Source organism: Lissotriton helveticus, chromosome 9, assembly GCF_964261635.1.
Source record: "Lissotriton helveticus chromosome 9, aLisHel1.1, whole genome shotgun sequence".
NCBI classification, from domain to species: Eukaryota; Metazoa; Chordata; class Amphibia; order Caudata; family Salamandridae; genus Lissotriton; species Lissotriton helveticus.
Genome location: NC_136070.1, coordinates 1,098,160,415 through 1,098,182,516, shown reverse-complemented (window position 1 = coordinate 1,098,182,516; position 22,102 = coordinate 1,098,160,415). Strand labels below are relative to the sequence as shown.

Genomic DNA, 22,102 nt, shown 5'->3' with positions numbered 1-22,102 from the left:
GCTAAAGATGTCCCCTTCCCGCTCCCTTGGACCCCTGAATGCCAATCCTCCTTCAAGGAACTACGAGACGCCCTTTGTTCAGCACCAGTCCTAGGAACCCCTGATTATACAAAACCCTTCTCTCTCTACACCCACGAAAGGGAGGGATGCGCTTTGTCTGTCCTGACCCAAACCATCGGCCCCAAACAACGACCATGTGCCTATTTCTCTGCCACTCTTGACCCTGTAGCGAGAGCTTTGCCTGCCTGCCTTCGAGCAGTAGCTGCTGCTGCTGTCTCTATCCGACAAAGTGAGGGGATCGTACTCTCAAATTCCCTCACTGTACTAGTGCCCCATGCTGTTGACACCCTCCTAAACCAGACCAAGACACAACACCTGACCAGCGCACGACTGACTGGGTACGAACTGACACTGCTCGCACCACGTTGAAACGATGCACCGCACTGAACCCAGCCACCTTGTTGCCTCTGCCTGAGAATGATCCCGATGTGCCCCCTATACATGACTGTGTGACCCTCACGGACGAACAGACTAGGAGTAGAGTGGACCTTCGAGACATAGCTTTCCCAGATCCTGACGGAGAGCTATGGGTGGATGGCTCTTGCATCAAACTCACCGATGGCACCACCTCAGCTGCGTATGCAGTCACCACAGCCCGAACTGTAGTTGAGACCGCCCGCATCACACAGAAATCTGCACAGGCAGCAGAACTGATTGCCCTCACACGAGCTTGTATCCTAGCAGCAGGGACGACAGCAAACATTTACACAGACAGCCAGTATGCCTTCGGGGTGGTGCATCATTTTGGGCTCCTGTGGAAGGAAAGGGGATTCCTGACCTCACACGGCGCCCCCATCCTACACGGAGATCTAGTCTCCGCTCTGACTGAAGCAGTTCTCCTTCCCAAACGACTTGCTGTGATCAAATGTCAGGCACACAAAAGGGTGACAGATATCGTCGGACAGGGGAATGCACTGGCGGACATCACCGCCCGGACGACAGCAGAGAATAGGACGACAACACGCATATACGTGACCAGGTCACAAACAGAAAAATGGAAGGACGCTAGGGAGACCATTAGGGACATCCAGATAGCCAGTGCACCACACAAATTGACTGAATGGGCACGGGTGGGACTGAAGGACGATGAAGGCTGCTGGCAGACAAAAGACACGAACAAATGGTTGCTACCCAATTCATACTTGATCCCTATACTGACCATGGCTCACTCCCCTACACACATAGGAGCAGCCCCTATGGCTGAACTTGTCTCCCGAGTGTGGCATAACGACAAAATTACAGACTCAGCCAAACGTCTTGTCCAACAATGCCTAGTTTGTCTGCAACACAACCCTGGGAAAGGAACTGTCGTACCCCGAGGAGGATTTGGGGTCCCCAACCACCCATTTGAAGTCCTACAGATGGACTATATTCAGTTAGAGAGATGTCAAGGACTGAAGTATGTACTTGTTGTTGTATGCGCTTTTAGCAAATGGGTGGAAGCCTACCCGACGCGTGACAACACTGCCATTGCCACTGCAAAAGTACTACTGAAAGAGTTCTTCCCTCGCTACGGCCTTTGCCGTATTTTATGGAGTGACAATGGCCCCCATTTCATAGCCGAGGTTATCCAGCTTATCCTGAAAGGATTGGGGGTACGACAGAAATTCCACGCAGTTTTTCACCCCCAATCTGCTGGACTGGTCGAGCTGCACAATGCCACATTAAAACTAAAACTGGCGAAAATAGTGGCTACCACAGGACTAAAATGGCCAGACGCTCTTCCCCTGGCATTGCTGTCAATGCGTTCCACCCCCACCAAACACCACTTGACCCCTTACGAGGTCGTTTTCGGCCGGCCCATGAGTATCTGGTCTGCACCCAAACCGACATCTATTCACGACGTCCCGGACGTCCTAATGTCTGACTATCTGTATAACCTAACTAAAACACTGTCTGTTATTCATCATCAGGTGCTGCAGGCCATCCCCGATGCTTCCAGGGGCCCCGGACATACCATCCAGCCTGGAGATTTCGTCCTAATTCGGAACTTCCAGCGGGAGAGGAGTCTGGAACCCCGCTGGACGGGCCCCTGGCAAGTCTTGATCACCACCCGAACAGCTCTTCGAGTGGAGGGGAAGCGAAATTGGCTGCATGCACATCATTGCAAGAAAATCTCTCCGACCCTGACGTCGACCGAAGACGTGACCACCCAAGAAGAGCTCCTGAACAAAGACCGACCATCCCTGAGCTGCTACCCTGAGACAGAGACACTCGAATTGGCGAAATTCCCTGATCCCACTGTGCCATCCAGAGAAGGGTATAACCTGCGACGAAAGAAGGGAGCTTCGGCTAAGCAGACCACTGACTAAGTTACAATTCTCAGACTGGTGGCCTAACACTACTAAGGCTGCCAGGAGAGAAGCCCAACGAAGTTTGTGGTTCTGCCCACTACCGAGCACCTTGAAGATGATGGAAGCGCCCGATACGAAGATGATGGAAGCAACCGGACATCCGAAGACCCACTACAGAAACCCGAAAACTGACAGGTTGCACAGCTCAAAGACTATTGCTCTTCTTATCGCTCTTCTCTTTTGCCTCCTCCTCATGACTACCTTCTGGATCGTGGAAGAGAACTCACCGGCTCATAAGACATTTCTAACGACTGCACAGCCTACCACCATGAAAGAACACTACCTGGTCTCTCTTTCACCTCAAATCCAAGAAAGGCGTAAGGAGTTCTGGAACAACTCCTTCGTACAGTTGCTGCACCAACACAACCTTGCTGCCAATGCCACGAATTGCTGGATCTGTGGGTTGATACCACATGCCACCGGACATTCCATCCCCTTCATCCCATCACCTTTCTCTGTTCATGGTTCCTGCCTTGCTTGGCTGATCCTCTTGCAAGAGAGCTACAGAGACAATGCCACTTCCAGCGGAACTATGTCGCACTTTTATCATGGGGTCTGGCTGAACAAAACCGGAAGAACTGCTGCTCCCTTCTGCCCTCTATCCTCCAATGCTTCTGTTCACATGGACATCCCCGCCAAAGAAAGGGTGGAGATGCAAGTATTCAACAATCCAGCCAGACCCAACTTCTCCTACCTCCGGAAACGAATGGCTGCCACCCTGACTGTGGCCCTATCTGTCGTCAATGTCTCGGGCCTTGTATGCATCACAGGCCATGGGACACAACTGGTGGGCCACAGCGCTTGCCGCATCACCAGAACTTTGGACTCAACCGACCCACCCTTGTTTGTCACCTCTCCAAACATGTACTTCGTCTGTGGTACAAAAGCCTACACCTGGCTCCCAAAGGGCTGGGGAGGTACCTGCTACATTGCCTTCATCCTTCCTCCGACCTATGTGGCTCCGGCAAACCATCACCGACAAAAACGAGCAAAGGACATTGAGCAGGCCGACTCCACTGGAGCACAATTCTTGGATGCAATAAAGGGACTTGTTCCACTTTGGGGTCCGATGGCGAACAGTCATGCCATTCGGCATTTGTCCCAGGCAGTCGAAACAACGATGAACATTACAGCTGGTATCCTCACAAACAATACAGCCGAGCTTCAGGGGGTCCGTCTGGTGGCTCTTCAAAACCGCCTTGTTCTAGATGTGGTTCTGGCGGACCGTGGAGGAGCATGCCGTATCATCGGGTCCAGCTGTTGTACCTACATACCATACAATTCGCCCTCAGTCTACAAAGCCATTGAACACCTCCACAGACTCTCCTCAGAAGTACATCAGGAACAAGACAAGGTCACTTGGGAGTTGGTTCTGGAGTGCTGTAAAGGACTGGGGATGGAGGTTGTTCATGATCGTACTGATACCAATCGTCGTAATATGTGGACTCTGCCTGGGTATTCAATGCTTGCCGCCTCTGTGCTCACTGTTTGCTAACTGTATTTGCCCTAAGACTCCGAACTTCGAAGCTTAACGTATGAAAGCTTTGTATGATATCGAAATACGTAATATAATGGGGATAGACATAAATTGACAAGCTGGCTAGATATGTTGAAAAGGGAGGACTGTTAAAATCTGGATTGTGGCGTAAACATTATCGGCACCATCTTGTCCTTTTCAGATCCATACGTGCGCGTAAGCAGCAGCCATTTTGATTGCCATGGCCTCTCTGCCCACTCCCGATAGCCAGCGCGTCTCTCCCCCCTCACGCTCTTGTTTCCCCAAGCATCCCCCCCCGCGCTCCGGCAACCCCCGATCTCTCCTCCTTGAACCATAAACGAACCATAAGCGCGATCCTGCCTCAGCGCAATATCCCGAGCCAAAACCATATAACCCTTTCATCCCTTCACGGGAACAAGCCTTTGATATCCTCTTCCTCCCTGCCCGATTGTCCAAGCTGGTCCCAGGCCACCGCCAGGCCCCGCAGATGTAGTTTATTGCCCCCTACAGTAGGAACTCACCCCATCAAAGGAGCGGGGATTAATCAACGCTTTCGCACCCCGAAGATCCGACTGATCACACACATCCCCGTTCCCAGCGGAATGTCCAGCTGCGCGATAACCACCACATGCTGAGATCGGGGTGGGAACTCTACTGTAGATGTGTGTGGGAACGGGCCTGGACCGGGGATCTCGAGGATGTCTTTTCTGTCCTTCAAAGAAACATTAAGGATGCAGTGTATGTAATAAAGCCATAAACCTGTGTGTTAGAAACGGGACCCCCGGCGGCCAAGGCTCACGCCAAGGTCAGTCAGGGATCACCATTTCTAAGTCAGGGCAAGGGAGTCACACACCAAGATAACCCCTGCTCACCCTCTAGGTAACGTGACGCGAGCAGCAAGGCTAATCTCGGAGGCGATGTGTAAAGCGTTTGCGCGCGCACCCCAGCGACAACACCCTAGGCCCACCACAATGGAAACTCCACACAAGGTTATATCAAAAATAGCCTTTGTATAATAATAATAAAAACACATTAGATAACACACACACTTTACAATGTGCCAACAGGCACGGGCAAGATTTACAAGGGATTATGTACAGGACAGGGCCACCTGGACCACTGTCAGGGGTATGCACTTTTTAGAAATAATACTTGTAGGTATAACACTTAGCACATAAAATGGTTACATGTAGCATACAACCAGTAACTACTGGTAAAGGGTAAATACCTCCTACGCCACCCTAAACACTGTAGGGAAATCACGCAGGGAACTAGGACCTTATCATCAGGACCTATGGAAGGAAAACCTATCACCTAAGCAAGTCACATTTAGCAAAGGGAAGGAAACCTAAAATAATCACCTAAGCAGGTCACATTTAGCAAAGGCAATAAACCATCAATATTCCTCTAAGCAGGTCACTTTTAGCGAAGGGGAATAAAAACATAAACAATTACCTAAGCAGGTCACTTTTAGCAAAGGTAAAAACAAACATTCCTCTAAGCAGGTCACTTTTAGCAAAGGGGAATAAAAACAAAGAATCACCTAAGCAGGTCACTTTTAGCAAAGGTAATCATAAACAATGGCACATGAAACATTAAAACACATTCAGAGGTGCAGGTAGAACATTTGCGCAGGAATCAAATTCACAAGTAAATCACAATGCGCAGGGTGCACGTAGCACCACACTAGAACTGTCCCTCAGGCCAACCTGCCTCGCAAGGGGCTGGAATGCCCTGAGTCTCAATGTCAGGGGAGGCTGCGCAGGCAGCACAGAACAAAAGCCTAAACGTAGCAACTGTCCACTAAGTGCTGGACAGTTGTAAATAATGCTGGGCAACGTTGGAGCCTCGTGGGCCCAGGAACAAGGAATGGCGCCCAAGAGCCTCTCTGGGGCTTTAAAACAAATGTGGGCAAGGAGTGGGGCTCTGAAGTGAATCTATGCAGCCTCCCTGGGCTGGGGGGGTCCCTCACCGGGGACCCAGAAACACTGGGGGTGCCTCGAGCCTCTCTGGGCTGGAAGCACCAATGCGGCGTGTTGGAGTCCCTCCTGGACTCAAAGTACAAAGAAATGCCCTGGGAGCCTCGTGGCTCCTAAACTACAAATGCCCCCAGACCCTCGTGGGCCTCTGCAAACAAGACTGTGCACTCGAGCCTCTCTGGGCTCGCAGAATAAGGAAATGGCACCCCCAGAGCCTCGCAGGCTCGTAAATTCAAGGGGCTGGCGAGCCTATCTGGGCTCTAGAAACAAGGACTGGCCTCAGAGCCTCTCGGGGCTCTACACAAATGTGGCGCTGTGAGCCTCGCACTGGAGGGGAGGGGCGGGCACCGTCAATGTGCCCCGACGCCCCCCTCTCCCTGAGCAGTCACTCACCGGCTTCTGTAGATGCTCCCTCGGTCTGGGGAGTAGCGCGTCTCCTCTCGCTGGACTCTACCGCGGGCGGGGCTCTCTCCTGGCACGGGAGCCCCGCGGCCTCACGCGCTGTTTCCACTCTCCCCTCTCACCCTCCGGGGCTCACCTCTTCACTTCCTTGGAGCCCCGGGGAGGGGCGGGATGTGCCGGCTTCTTCTTCTGCTGCAGGAGCGCGGGGTGGGCTCCCGTCCGCTTCCTGTTGTCCCGCCGCAGCTTGCCTGACTTCCGGGTCAGACCTCGGGGACGCGCTGCAATTGGCCGGCCGGCCAAGCACTTCCGGGTCGCCGCGGGCAGCGCGGCGGCCCGTTCCAGGCACTCGTAGGCGGGGGATGAATTTTACCGAGGAGTGGGCTCCCTCGAGGTAAATAAATCAAACAAATATGCGGCGTGGGCAGACGCTCGAGCCGCGAAATGCAGGGTGGGCACCTGCCTTACAGAAGCGCTCCCAGGCGCTGCTGGTCAAAATCAAGCGCTCTCAAGCGCTAGGGGGCACAAACCACAGCGCTCCCAGCGCTAGGACGAAATAAAGCGCTCTCAAGCGCTAGAGGGAAAAGCCAAGCGCTCCTAGCGCTATAAATCAGGAAAGGACCCAGCAAAGTCCTTGTAGGCAGGCAAGGGGCAAAGCTGGGCCCAGAGCCAGCTCACTGGGTCTCCAGGCAGGGAGACAGTCCAAGTGGCGGTCCTCTGGCCCAGCAGCAGCAGCAGCCCCCTCAGGATCCTGGAAGAGAACAAATTGTAAGGGGACACAGACCCTTCTTATACTGTAAATTCCTTTGTCTTCAGGGTGCAGGGAAACCAGTTGCAGCTGGCTTGGGAGTACCCTTGATGGCCCAACCACCCCTTTCATTCACTGGGGAGGCTAGGGTCATTAGACACACCACAGGGGGGCGGAGCCAGCATTGTGTGGGGAAAAACCCAGCCCATCCAGGTTCCAGGTGCACTCCTCCCACACATCACTCATGCTGATCTCACACTCACCACCGGGCAGACCCATCCAGACTTCCTGGAGCCTGGCATGCCAGCCAGCTCCAGCCAATCACACTCCAGCACCCTCACTGCACACGTACAGCCATGTCTAGGAATGATACTTCCCCACTAGACACATACAAGCCGCACATACCATTGCGCAGCATTCATTCTCACGAGTTCATACATACCAAACTCGAGCCTGCACTCCCCACACATCAGGAACTAACATGGACACACACATTCCCCATGCATTCCTATGGGAGAGCAGGTCAGCCATACTACACGCACGCACTTTACTCTGGGACACAGGGAAAAAGTGCGCCAAGACCCAAAAATCACTAACTCTGGGTCACAAACAAAAGCAAAAAGATTAGGGGTAAACCTGCCCTAAGGCCCAAGTCCAACACTGTGTATAAGAGGCCAGGCCTCAGAGATGCGGTTAGAGCACCTCGAGAAGATACCCTGTTGTCTGATTTGACGTGTTCTGCTCCGTCGGAATAAACTCCTGTTTTCTAGCCTTCCAGTCTCCAGCGCCTGCCTCTTTGTTTGATAAACTTGAGTTGAGTTAGAGGCGGCTACGCCGGGCATTCTTAGAAGAAAAGGGCTATCGATCGTATCTGCTTGCACATTTTTACACTGCTGTCCCTGAAATAACATCCCGTTTTATCTGTGTTCTCTGCCTTTTCCTGTATTGGTGACATACAGCCCCCGTGTGACCCAAGTTTGGTTTCATGGTGTCCCATAGAGACAAATGTTGATGTGGACTATACCATAAGAGACATTTTGGTATGTTGCATCTTTTGACTAGGTCCTAATGGAGCAATCATCCTCACAAGACTGACATCCCAGAGACCAGGGCCCCGGACTCAGCTGTGTAACAGCATGTACCACTCTGCCTCATTCCGCCTCACTCCGCCTCACTGTTCCTTACGGTGCCTTATTCCACCTTATTGTGCCCCCCCGGCTCTGCACACGGGCTGAGCTGTGTGAAAGCATTCCCCACTCTGCCGCAGCAACACATAATTATATGCTACATAATTACACTGCACTCAATGCAACATACACTCCAAATATTACCACTCAGTGCCACATAATTACACGCCACATAATTACACGCTACTGAATAAAACGTACACTCTCCATAATACCACTCAGTGACACATAATTACACGCCACATAATCACACTCTACTGAATGCAACATACACTCCACACAATACCACTCAGTGCCACATAATTATATGCTACATAATTACACTGCACTCAATGCAACATAGACTCCAAATAATAAAACTCAGTGCCACATAATTACAGGCCACATAATTACACTCTACTGAATATAACATTCACTCCCATAATACCACTCAGGACCACACAATTAAACGCCACATAATTACACTCTACTCAATGCAACATAAATACACTCCCCATACCACTCAGTGCCATATAATTACATGCCACATACTTACACTCTACTCAATGCAAAATAAATACACTCCACATAATTCCACTCAGTGCCACATAATGATATGCTACATAATTACACTGCTCTCAATGCAACATACACTCCAAATACCACTCAGTACCACATAATTACATGACACATAAATACACTCTACTCAATGCAACACAAAACCACTCCACATAATACCACTCAGTGCCACATAATTGTATGCTATATAATTACACTGCACTCAATGCAACATACACTCCAAATACCACTCAGTGCCACATAATTACACAACACATAATTACACTCTACTGAATGCAACATACACTCAAAATAATACCACTCAGTGCCACATAATTACACGCCACATAATCACACTCTACTAAATGCAACATACACTCCACACAATACCACTCAGTGCCACATAATTTTATGCTACATAATTACACTGCATTCAATGCAACTTAGACTCCAAATAATAAAACTCAGTGCCACATAATTACACGCCACATATTTACACTCTACTGAATACAACATACACTCCCATAATACCACTCAGGACCACACAATTAAACGCCACGTAATTACACTCTACTCAATGCAACATAAATACACTCCCCATACCACTCAGTGCCATATAATTACATGCCACATACTAACACTATACTCAATGCAAAAAAATACACTCCACATAATTCCACGCAGTGCCACATAATGATATGCTACATAATTACACTGCACTCAATACAACATACACTCCAAATACCACTCAGTGCCACATAATTATATGTTACATAGTTACACTGCACTCAGTGCAACATACACTCCAAATAATACCACTCATTGCCACATAATTACACGCTACATAATTACAGTCTACTGAATGCAACATACACTCCACACAATACCACTCGGTGTCACATGAATATATGCTACATTATTACACCGCACTCAATGCAACGTACACTCCAAATACCACTCAGTGCCACATAATTACACTGGATTTAAGCTAGCCTGGCTGATGACGGGTGATTAGCCAGAAACCGGTCCAGGATGTTGTTTCCGGTCCAGGGAAGTCATGGCTTGGCAGTTTGTGCTGGACTGTTCCCATAAGGCACAGGGTCAGACTGATTTGCAAATGGCCATGTCTGAACTGGGGTGGCAGAGTGAGCTAAAGAATGATGATGGATTAAACCCAGATCAGTTGACTTGGGGTGAGTGCTTGCAATGTTCAACACTCCATCCATCATCCCCTTTGGTTTTGCTATGTAATTACACACCACATAATTACACTCTACCGAATGCAACATACACTCCACACAATACAACTCAGTGGCACATAATTATATGCTACATAATTACACTGCACTAAATGCAACATACACTCCAAATAATACCACTCAGTGACACATAATTACGTGCCACAAAATTACACTCTACTGAATGCAACATACAGTAGACACAATTTACTCAGTGCCTCATAATTACACACCACATAATTACACTGCACTCAAAGCAACATACACTCCAAATAATACCACTCAGTGCCACATAATTCAAAGCTACATAATTACACTCGATTGAATGCAACATACACTCCACACAATATCACTCAGTGCCACATAATTATATGCTACATAATTACACTGCACTCAATGCAACATACACTCCAAATACCACTCAGTGCCACATAATTACACAACACATAATTACACTCTACTGAATGCAACATACACTCCACACAATACCACTCAGTGCCACATAGTTATATGCCACATAATTGCACTGCACTCAATGCAACATACATTCAAAATAATACCACTCAGTGCCACATAATTACACGCTACATAATCACACTCTACTGAATGCAACATACACTCCACACAATACCACTCAGTGCCACATAATTATATGCTACATAATTGCACTGCACTCAATGCAACATAGACTTCAAATAATAAAACTCAGTGCCACATAATTACACTCTACTGAATACAACATACACTCCAATAATACCACTCAGGACCACACAATTACACGCCACGTAATTACACTCTACTCAATGCAACATATATATACTCCACATACCACTCCGTGCCATATAATTACATGCCGCATACTTACACTCTACTCAATGCAAAATAAATACACTCCACATAATACCACTCAGTGCCACATAATTATATGCTACATAATTACACTGCAGTCAATGCAACATACACTCCAAATACCACTCAGTGCCACATAATTACACACCACATAAATACTCTACTGAATGCAACATACACTCCACACAATACCACTCAGTGCCACATAATTATATGCTACATAGTTACACTGCACTCAATGCAACATACACTCCAAATACCACACAGTGCTACATAATTACACTGGATTCAAGCTAGTCTGGCTGATGACGGATGATTAGCCAGAAACCGGTCCAGGATGTTGTTTCCTCCAATCATCTATAATCCGGTGTTCACTACCCCCCACCCTGCCCCTCCCCCGTCCCGCCTTTCCGCCCCACGGAACTCCCGTAAAGGGACGCTACTGCTCCGCACCATGACACAATTTCACTAAGCATATTTACACTCAACACCACAGTTCCAGGCCATACAATTCAACTCCACACATTTCCAATACACACCGCATAATTGCACACCAAAAAACATATTTCAACTCTACAACCCCACAATCCACAACGTACCTCCAATCCACACCCTATAGTGTGACCACCTGAGCACCAAACATCATTCACCACCACCATTTTGCATCAGCACACCACCGGAGCATCATGTCAGCCTGCCCTTGGAATCTGGCATCTGTTGATTCTCCCCTAGTGTCCGCCCCACTGCTCGTGTTCTAATTAAATTACTGTTTTCCAATCTCCACCCCCGTTATTTATGTCCCGCTCCCCCATAACAAAAAGATATAACAAACAAGCATGAGAACAGGCAGGAAGAAGTTGGCAGCAGTGCAAGTACAAAAAAAACTAGAAGACATTTTTTATGTTAAAAAAAATTTTAATCAGGGTTTTCTGTTGTATATAATGTTGTCTTTGTTTGTATAAAGGTTACAAAAATGCTTAACACGTTTTATTATAACTTTTCAATATAATGCACAGCATCCACAATGGTCTACAACATAGCCAAAAGTTCTGGCTAAACACATAAGGTCCCAAAGGCGAGACATATTGGCTATGCCAAAGCTTGCTTTCCTTCTGTTCTTGTCCCAACTTTGTATTTCGCATGCACCTTGTTAGTTCACTGGGTAAACGAGCAGCATTTTCTATTACTATTGACTGCACCCCTCCCAAGAAGAGGTTCACAAAGGAGTCTTAAGAGTTTCTATTTTTCCAGGGCCAGGCACTTGCTACCTGTCCATGCTTTAGATTTCACTATGCAGGAAGCCACGAGGCGATAGTTTATTGTTTTGCCTCAGAGCTATTTTAGGAGTCTTTAAGATCCTTCCGGAATGCCATTTAAGGATATTGTCTATTTAGATTTAATGCCTCAACCTCCTGTTTTAAATGGACAAATACCCGATTCCGCGTATTTTTTTTCCCAATTGGCCTGACAGGTTTTCTATCTTGTTAGGAAATACATGGTCCGTTATAATGTACTACACTATTTTTTCTTGAGGATGGGAGGTGTTCGGAGATGGCTGGAGGTCGGAATAGATAACTGAATACTGTACAGCAGAGAGCCATTAGCTACTAACAACTATCGATTGGGTGAAATAATTAGAAGCAGCATTAGAGTAGATGAGCAGTGGTACAAACTGTAAACCATTGACAGACGTTTATCCTTTAAAACTTTGTAGAATTTTCTGAGATGTATTTCATGACTAATGAGGATAATATAGTAGTTCCATAGTGCGGCACATTGAACACGAGTGTTGTTGATTTTGAGTTATGCCTAGTTAATTACGTAATTATTTTGGTAGCCAGTTTTGGGCATCTGGCCTGCAGATGTGACTTAGTCAGTTTGAGGCAGTCGAGTTGCCATGCCTTTTGGGCTGTGTGCACTGAATTTAATCAAATGCACTGGAATCATGCAAAAGTATGCATTGTATGCAGCATAGTGAAGCATATTCTATGGCAGTATTGTCTCCATAGTTCGTTATTTAAGCACTCATTCACACTGTCTAGGCAAAAATTATACCTTATTAGAACCAGTTTAAAACCCAAGTAAATTAATCGGCATCTAAAAGGTGACATCTTATTCTTTGCAGATGGCATGTCACTGCTCTGCATCACTATGGCATTTTTAAGTAACCTTGGATCAGTTTAAGCTAGAAACAAATATTTTTTTTTAATCTGCAGATTTCGCACCAGGTTTTGGATTCTCTGCTGGCTCCTGGAATTATGCGATTCTGATCCCATGTCTTTTGTTCACATAATTATGGATTTTCCGCATTTACCACCTAGACCATCATCTGCTGCATAAATGGTAGATTTTAACATTGTAAATTTTATTTTTAGCTTGAATTGATCAAAAGTTATTAAAAATGCAGCAAGGTATACGCACGCAGTGAGATGCCCTCCACAGCATTTAACTCTTCATCTTTCATTCGCTTATATCTGTATTAAGGTAATAAACCGATACTAATAAGGTGAAATCATTGCCCAGGCAGTGTTACCATATGTAAAAATGACAAAAGAATGAATTAATACTACAAAAATTGTGCTGCATTATGTATGTCACATAGTTTGTCCTTTCCCTGCTGCATAATGTGGCGCTTCTGTGCCACATAATGTGGTGCTTCCCTGCCACATAATTTCAGTTCTCTCTGTTATTTGGTAAGTGCTGCAAATACATCAATGTGGAAATGTCGATGCGTTGCATGATTTTGGTGGCCGTGGTATGGTCTTCAGTTTAATCAATAGCTAGCTGGGGAACCAGTAAAGAGCCCTTCAAGAAAGAAAGATTATCTTTGCTATTCTGTTGTAGTGGCTTTGGGCTTTTTAAAAAAATCTACGAGGAGAAGCTTTATTTTGAGGGGGAATTCCTATAAATACCATTGACAATGCCCTATGGAAAGTGTGAACTTCATCCATTAAGTAGGGACAATAATACACAGCAGAATAGATTGTGGTCTTGGACAAGGTGTTGACCTGTGAAACAAGGGATAGACTACACATTGTATGAAGGGGTAATAACGGTGCTGTACTTCCTCTTCTGTAGCAGTACAACCAGATCCTAACTGCCTCGCAGTGTGTTTCCTCTGTGCGGTGCAGGGTGCTTTAAAGTGCCCAAGAAGGGTAATTTTCCCTCGACATCCTGAACTGGCCTCACAGTCAGCACTCGCTCCATTTGTCCTTTTAGCAGGGTCTGAGTGGAGCAGAAAGTAAGCTGGAGCACCGAAACAAAAGTGGCTCCATTAGTCAACTGAATTTTCTAAAAAGAACAAGCATTTGCAATGCAATAGGTCTCGCATTTGCGAGAGTTTGAGCTATTGCCATTGTAAATGGCTTATGAGAAGCAAGGCTGGCAGTAAAAGAGATGCAGTTACTGCCAGCCTTGCTTCTCGTAAGCAACAACTATAGGTACAACGTGCGTGTTTACGCAGTGCTTGCAGGTTTTCAAAACACATAAATGAAAGGCATTGTCATTTACAGTGCCAATAGCTCAAACTTTCGCAAATGCAAGACCTATTGAATTGCAAATGCCTGTTTGTGCTGGAGCAGCATAGCATTACCTGCATTAATTATCCAGTTCAGAAGGTAAATGTTGGGTATTCAGTCCAATCAGGGGTGAGCAGTACTTAGAATCCACATATCTAGTTAACCAGATCAGGCAGCTCTTCCAGTATAGACTTCATGCACAACATCTTCATAATTTCCCGAGAACTTCCAATGTAGACAAAAGAGGTAGACAACAAATGAGGGACTGGATGATCCCCACATTCCAAGAAGTTTTACCTTGTAAATAGGGAGGGCAAATTAAGTCGTTTTGCAAGTTCTTTCCCATCCTGCAGTGCTCTAGCCTGACAGCTGAATATGGAATTGCTAAACAATCCCTTGGGCAGAAGGGTACTCTTTATCGTAAAGACTTGGGAATGTTGAGTTATGTGAACCTCCATATTGCACGTTATATGCCTTGTCCTTGAAGAGGACAACATCCCCACAGCAAGCAAAAACACCACATGGCACCACCTACATGTAGGGGGAAGTGAAAGGTGGCTATTTATTAAAGGTGGGTCTTCCCATAGCTTGGGAAGAGAGCAGTAGATTCCATCAGCTAGGACTCAGGGTCCTGCACAGCTGGGTCTTGTGAGCTGATGGCTGCTTGTCAAATAGGGGTGTGCAAAATCTGCATAATATGTTATTTTATAATTACACCAAATTATTTGTCAAAATTCAAAAATTGCATTTGTCCCTGCATTTTAGCATAAAGTGCGTCCTTGTGTGATTCAAAGGTTCATTTTGTGAAAAAAAAGTGCAAACAAAAAAGTAATTGTGCATTTGCTGTAAATTTTTGCCATGAATGGTGCAATCACGCATATTTACGTGATATGGCAGTAATAGGATCATTTCAGTAGTTTTCCATACAAAAGTAACATCGAATTACCTAAAACACCAGGGTAACAACAATTTTGCCTGGGTAAATGTAAAAAAAAGTCAATCATGGTTGGTAAAGTGCAACTACTCACCTGTGAATGTCTCAAGGCACTGGGGGAGGGGGTGGCTCTGTTGAGTGCTGAGGTCATCCGAAGAGCAAGGTCTTGAGGTCCTTCCTGAACTGGGGCAGTGTGGAAGCTTGCCAGAGGTGAAGGGGGAGGTTGTTTCAGGCCTTGGCTGCGAGGTAGGAAAAGGACTTTCCTCCCATCTTTGTCTTGTAGATGTGTGGGACAGTGGCCAGAGAGAGGTTGGATGATCGGAGGTGTCTTTTGGGTGCGTGAAAATAGCAGGTAGTTGTTCAGGTATATCGGTCTGGAGTTGTGAAGAGCCTTGTATGCGCGGGTGAGGAGTTTGAAGGTTATTCTTTCGACTGGGGGCCAGTGGAGATCATGGAGGTGCTGGGTGATGTGAGTGCGGCGGGAATGTCGAGGATCAGTCTAGCTTCAGCATTCTCGACGGTCTGGAGTTTGTGAAAGAGTTTCTTGTTGATTCCGGCATAGATAACGTTGCTGTTAGAGTTGGGGGTCTCTAGTTGGCACAGGTAGGTATTTGTGGCAAATAGGGACCCTTGCCTCTAGTCAGGGTAAGGGGGTTCTCTCCTAAAATAACCCCTGCTCACCCCTTGGTAGCTTGGCATGCGCAGACAGGCTTATCTCAGAGGCAGTGTGTAAAGCATTTATGAGCACATACAGTAATCAAGTGACAAAACTACAGATCGACACCACACAAGTTGTATATTAAAAATAATGATTCTTTATATAGATTTAACACAAGACCACAAACAACAAAAATCCACAATACTGTGCTTAAAATGGTAGTTTTAGCTTAGTTCTCTTTAGTTCTTAAAATGTGACACTTTGAATCAATGTTCCTTAAGATGCATCACGCTTCTACAACGAATGTGTTGCAGAGATAGAGATGCGGCAAAGATCCGGTGCAAGGAAATAAAAACGTAAAGTTCTTCCTGATGCGGCACACTTCTCCGATGTTGCGAGAAGTCTCGGCTCGATGAGTCAGCTACAGCGGCGACACCCTTGTTCAGTGAAGCGACAACAGCGGCTTTAGCGGCAACACTCTTCTCTGACGATGCGAGACGCTTCAGCTCGATGCGACGACTGCAGCAGCGACACCCTTGCTCAGTGATGCGACGACAACAGCTCAGACAGGGGCAAGCTTCTCCTTGGATGCGAGGCGCTTCTTGTGATGCGATGCAATGCCACAGCTACAGCGGCGAAATCCTTACTCAGTGATGCGATGGCAGAGGCTGCAACGGCGACACGCTTCTTCCTCGTTGCGAGACGCTTCTCTTGATGTGGTGCAATGCTTCTGCTAGAGCGGCGCCATACACGATGCAGCGACGGCAGCGGCTGCGACGGAGATGCGCTTCTTTGGTGTTGCGGGACGTTTCTTGAGATGCGGTGAAATGCGTCAGCTACAGCGGCGACATCCACGATGCGACGGCAGCCGCTGCGACGGCGACACGCTTCTCCCTCTTGAGTCACGCTTCCAGCTCCTTGAGACACTCAGTCCCTCAGAAGGCCCAAAACAGCAGCAGGCACTTCCAAAGAACTCTAGGGGAGCTGGGGTTGAAGTCTGTTGTCCCTGAGACTTCAGCAGGAGGCAAGCTCTTCTCTCAAGCCCTTGGAGAGCCTTACAAGTTAAATAAAGCACACATAGTCCTTTCTCCTTTCTTTGGCAGTCGGGCAACCACTGCAGGCCAATCCCCCAAGCAGCACTTCAGCTTAGGGATAGTCTCTCCTCAGTTTCTTCAGGTTTCTCTCCTCAGCAAAGGTTTCTTCTTGTTGTCCAAAAGTTATCTAAATTCTTGGGATCAGGGTCCCAATACTTATACCCCAAAATCCTTTGTCCTCTGGGGGCAGAGGGGCCTTTGCCTAGTCCAAACCAGTTCTCGAGCACTCTGTTTACATGACTCCTTCTTTCCTTTCACATTGCAGGGCAGAAACATCAGACGCCCCACAGGGGGTGGAGCCAGCATTGTGGAGGAAAGGCACATCCCTGGAGAACTCTGTTGACATGACTCCTTCTCTCCTTTCACAGTGCAGGGCAGAGATATCAGACGCACCACAGGGGGTGGAGCCGGCATTGTGGAAGGCAGGCACAGCCCTATTCAGGTCCCAGGTGCAACTCCTCCCACCCGTCTACATGCAGATCTCTCTATTCAGCCCTGTGCTGACTCACCCTGTCTCCTGGAAACCCCTAGCCCCTGTCACTCGAACTCCAGACAAGGAATACACAACCTAGCAGAGGCAGGCTTGGATAGTTAGACAAGAAAATACCTACTTACTAAAAGTGGTATTTTCAAACACAGAATGTTAAAATCAACTCCACTAAGAGATGTCTTTTATATTTCTGAGTTCAGGCATACTAACCTCGAATTTCTACCGTGCTCCCTGAGTCAGTTAGGATTATAAGATATAATAATCTAACTGCCCATTCTGGCCTATGGAGAACAGGTAGCCTTGCAATAGTGAAAAACAAAAATGGCTGTAATTCACTATTAGGACATGACACACCCACCAGGGCATGTCCTACCTTATACTTACAATGCACCCTGCCCTTGGGCCTACCATAGGGGTGTCTGATATGAAGAAAGGGGAAGGTTTAGGGACTGGCAAGTGGGTGCACTTGCCCAGTCAGCATGGCAGTACCAGACTGCACACAGGCTCTGCAATGGCAGGCCTTAGGCACACTTTTACAGGCTGCTTCTGTGGGTGGCACAACCAGTGCTGCAGGCCCACTAGCAGCATGTAGATTACCAGCCCTGGGCACTCCTGGTGCACAGTACTAGGGTCCGACAGGTAAACCAAACTAGCCAATCATGGAATCACTAATCCATACATCAATTTATAATTGGGAGAGCATATGCACTTTAGCACTGATCAGCAGTGGTAAAGTGCCCAAAGTCATAGAAACCAACAAAAACAGGTCAGACAAAATACAGGAGGAAGGCAAAATGTTCAGGGATGACCCTGCAAAAAGGGCCAGGTCCAACAGTTGCTGTAGTCCAGTTTGCTGCTGATGAGAGCGTGTGTGACAGTTTTTATGGATTCAGATGGGATACATCTAAACTTCTTCCAAAGCATGTGGAGGGTGTTGAAGCAGGTCGAAGATACGGCATTGATCTGGTGGTTCATTGTGGGCAATGAGTCTATTATGATGCCGAGGTTTTGTGTGTGATCCATCGTGATGGTGGGATTTCTGAAGGCGGGGGCCACCAGGAGTCGTCTCATGCGGAGGTAGTGAAGCCAAGGATGAGAATTGTTTTCTCAAGGTTGAGTTTCAGGCAGCTGATCTTCATCCAGGTGGCGATGACTTTCATCCCTTCTTGGAAGTTGTGTTTGGTGGAGTTGGGTTCGTTGGTAAGGGAGAGGATAAGCTGGGTGTTGTCAGCATTGGCGATGAGGTTGAGGCTGTGGTTCCTGATGATGGTTGCGAGGGGGCCATGTAAACGTTGAAGAGTGTTGGGCTGGGGGAGGAGCCCTGGGGCACTACACTGTTGATCCCTATCGCTTCCGCAAGGTAGGGAAGGAATCTGACCCGCTGAGTTCTGTCAGTGAGGAATGAGCATATCCAGTTGAGGGCCTTGCCGTGGATGCCGGCGGCGTGGAATCAGGAGGCTAGGGTGTGGTGGGAGATGGTGTCGAAGACAGCCAAGAGATCCAGGAAGATGAGGGCTGCCATTTTGCCCTGGTGGAGGAGGGAGCAGATTTTATTGATGGCTGCGAGTAGGGAAGTCTCTGTGTGGTGGTTGCTGCGGCATCCGGTTAGGGGATGTCCAGGATGTTGTTAGCTTCCATGAAGTTTGCTAGCTGGCTGTTGACGGTCTTTTCGATGACCTTGGCTGCGAATGGAAGCAGGGAGATGGACCTGAAGTTTTTGAGGATCATCCGGTTTGCAGAGGGTTTCTTCAGGAGGGGGTTGACTTTGGCATGTTTGCAGTCGCTGGGGAAGGTGGCAGTCTAGAAATAGCAGTTGACCGTCTGAAGTCATTTGGGTGTGGTGGCCGAGGCGGCTCTGTGGAAGATGTTGTGTGGGCAGGGGTCTGAGGGTGCTCCAGAGTGGATGCTTTTCATGGTCTTCAAAGTGTCTTGAGTCGTGAGTAGGATCCATTTGAGCAGGATCTGTTGGGTGGCATCGCATGGAGGGGGAGCTGGAGCGGTGCAGAGGTCTTGGTTGTCAAAGTTGTCGTAGATCATCTTAATCTTAAGGTGGAAGAAGGTGCTGAGTCTGTTGCAGAGGTCTTCGGAGGGTGGGATATTTGTTATTTTGCTGCAGGGTTTGGCGATTTCCATGATGATGGAGAAGTTCCTTGGTATTGTGAGTGTTGGTGAGGATTCTGTCTTGGAGGGATTTCTTCCACGTGGATTTGATTAGATGGTGGTGTGCAGTGGTGGCTGCTTTGTAGGCGGTGTGTGTTTCTGGGGTTTGGTTGCTCCTCCACGTCTGTTTGAGTCGTCTGCAGGAGCGTCTGGATTCTTGGAGTGCAGGGGTGAACCAGCTTTCTTTCTTGATGTGTCTTCCAGTGGTTTTATTGAGGGATGAGAGTGTGTCGGTACAGTACATGATCCAGCAGTGGAGGTTGCATGCTGTGGTGTTTGCATTTGGCGCAGTCAATGGTGGGTTGCTGATGTGGGTGGAGGTGAGCTGGTCTTCAGTGACTTTGTTCCAGTTTCTACGGGGAGGCAGGGGGCGTGCTTGTGTACGGTGGGTTTTTAGAAGAAGTGGATGCAGTGGTGATCTGTCCAGAGGAATTCTGTGGTGTGGCTGTAGGAGAAGCGGTTTCCTTCGACTGGGACAAATGTGTGTCCCGCCATGTACGTGGGGGCAGTGAATAGTTGCTTCAGTCCTATGTTGGCAGGTTCTCTAGGTGGTAGGCTGTGTTTGAGTCGTTGTGTTGGTCCAGATGTAAGTTTAGGTCTCTGAGTAGGATGTAGTCTGTGGAGGCGAGGACGTGGGTGTGATAAGGTCGATGACGGCATTGGTAAAGGGAGTTCAAGGACCGGGTGGCCTGTAGAAGAGGGTTCCCTTGTTGGATTCATAAAATATTGGGATTACAGAGGGTAAAACATCAGGGACAGACAACGTGCAAATAGATACAACTGCATTTAGTCACAGAGAGGAGTGAATCTAACAGTTGAGGTCAGCACAAGGAGCTTGGCCTTATGTACACATTAGGATGTAGATCACTTCATATGCATATTTCTGATTTCCATTCAAAACATTATTTGCAAAATCTATGAGATCTGGTCTTACGAGGTGTCTTTTTTGGCTTATACTGAACAGAGAATGTATCATGAATTTGAATCACATTAACCGCAGGCTTAATTCTTTATCAAATTCTGCTTGAATGTCTTTCAGGGATTGGTTAAATGTCTTCAGCCCGCCCATCACTGCCCCAAGCCAACAGCTGGCGAAGCACATGGATCTGACCAAACTGAAGCAATCGCATCAAAGCGACAGCACTGGAGGTGGGTAAGATGCAAAAAGTGTCCTGAGGATAGGAAGCCTGAATGTAGCTGTGAAGCGGTCATGATAAATGCACACACATGTTTCAGAATTGTCTGGAGTGCAGCTCCACATCAAAGGTGTTGTCTCTTCAGTTACTATTCTCCCAGGGATACGAGATGTTCCTACCTTTTTTTCCTTTTTCTGCAGAGCATTTGAAAGGAGTTCTCATAAATCTCTGTTGTGTATTCTGGCTTCCTAAGGGATGGCGCGTCACAATGATTTAGGATCCAGAACACATCATGCCCCTTAAATTGGGGATCCTTTCAAAGGTGTTCATTTGTAATTGTTTATGACAGCAAAACCGAACTCTGCTGTCAGAACGGGACCTTGATGTGAGGTACTGCATAAACTGTGTGATAAGTGTCCTAAATATTCAAAATCAAGGCAGTGCACTCTGAAGCTGGCAGGATATTGGATAACAGTTTCTGATGGCTACCCGAGCAAATGCAGACGGATGAAACGGCAGGCTGGGTCCTGCAAGAAATGCGCTTGCTTACCGCGCAGCCAATCACATGCCATAAATCTCCCGGGAGCTTGTGTTAAATATAATTTCAATTAAATGTTCTCGTGCTGACTTTCCCTTTCTGAAAGTTTGCTTCTTGCTGCCTGCATCATTAGTTAATAGTGTGAAGCATACAGCGAGCACGCGAGCAGCCAACCCCCAAAGCCAGCAGACGTAGCATCTTTTCCTGCCCTGGATGCTCTTTCAAGCTGCCATTACTCAGTTAAATTGACTATGTGACAGAGCAGCAGCGTGGAGCTGCTTAACCCAGCGTCCAGGGATAGTCACATCTTCGAGTGCGAGGTTTTTAATTACACCATCCGTGTTTTACAGCGTTACGTGAGGCTGGAAATTTATTTTTCCGATTCGCATAGAAATCATCATTTTCAACTCCAAAGCTCACTCCTTTGGCAGTAGTAAATGTTGTCAAATCCATAAGCAAACGGGCAAAGTAAAAGTAGCAAGCTTCAGGGAGGATGTATTGTATCAGGGTCACCATAGTAACATGATGTAGTTTATTCTCCTACATGATGGTAACGCTTTTTATGGGGTCTCTTTCTGTCTTTCAATCTTCATCCCTTTATGAACATGGTTTGGGGCATGCCATATAAAAGATCAAATATATGATTTCTGTTTTAATGGTGTGTACAGAGTAGCTAGAGGTACAGTTTCAAAGACAAGGCATCCATTCTATCTCCTTATGTGTTC

General features: G+C 47.3%; 1 protein-coding gene across 2 annotated transcripts in view; it reads left to right on the top strand.

The window, feature by feature from the left end:
* The window catches only part of CFAP20DC (CFAP20 domain containing), a 1,807,766-nt gene that overhangs the window by 1,718,974 nt on the left and 66,690 nt on the right, over nt 1–22,102 (top strand). For both annotated transcript variants that reach the window (XM_078661515.1, XM_078661514.1), the window contains one exon: nt 20,743–20,852. In XM_078661515.1, coding sequence (XP_078517641.1) covers nt 20,743–20,852 — 110 coding nt within the window. The remainder of the gene's footprint in view (nt 1–20,742; nt 20,853–22,102) is intronic.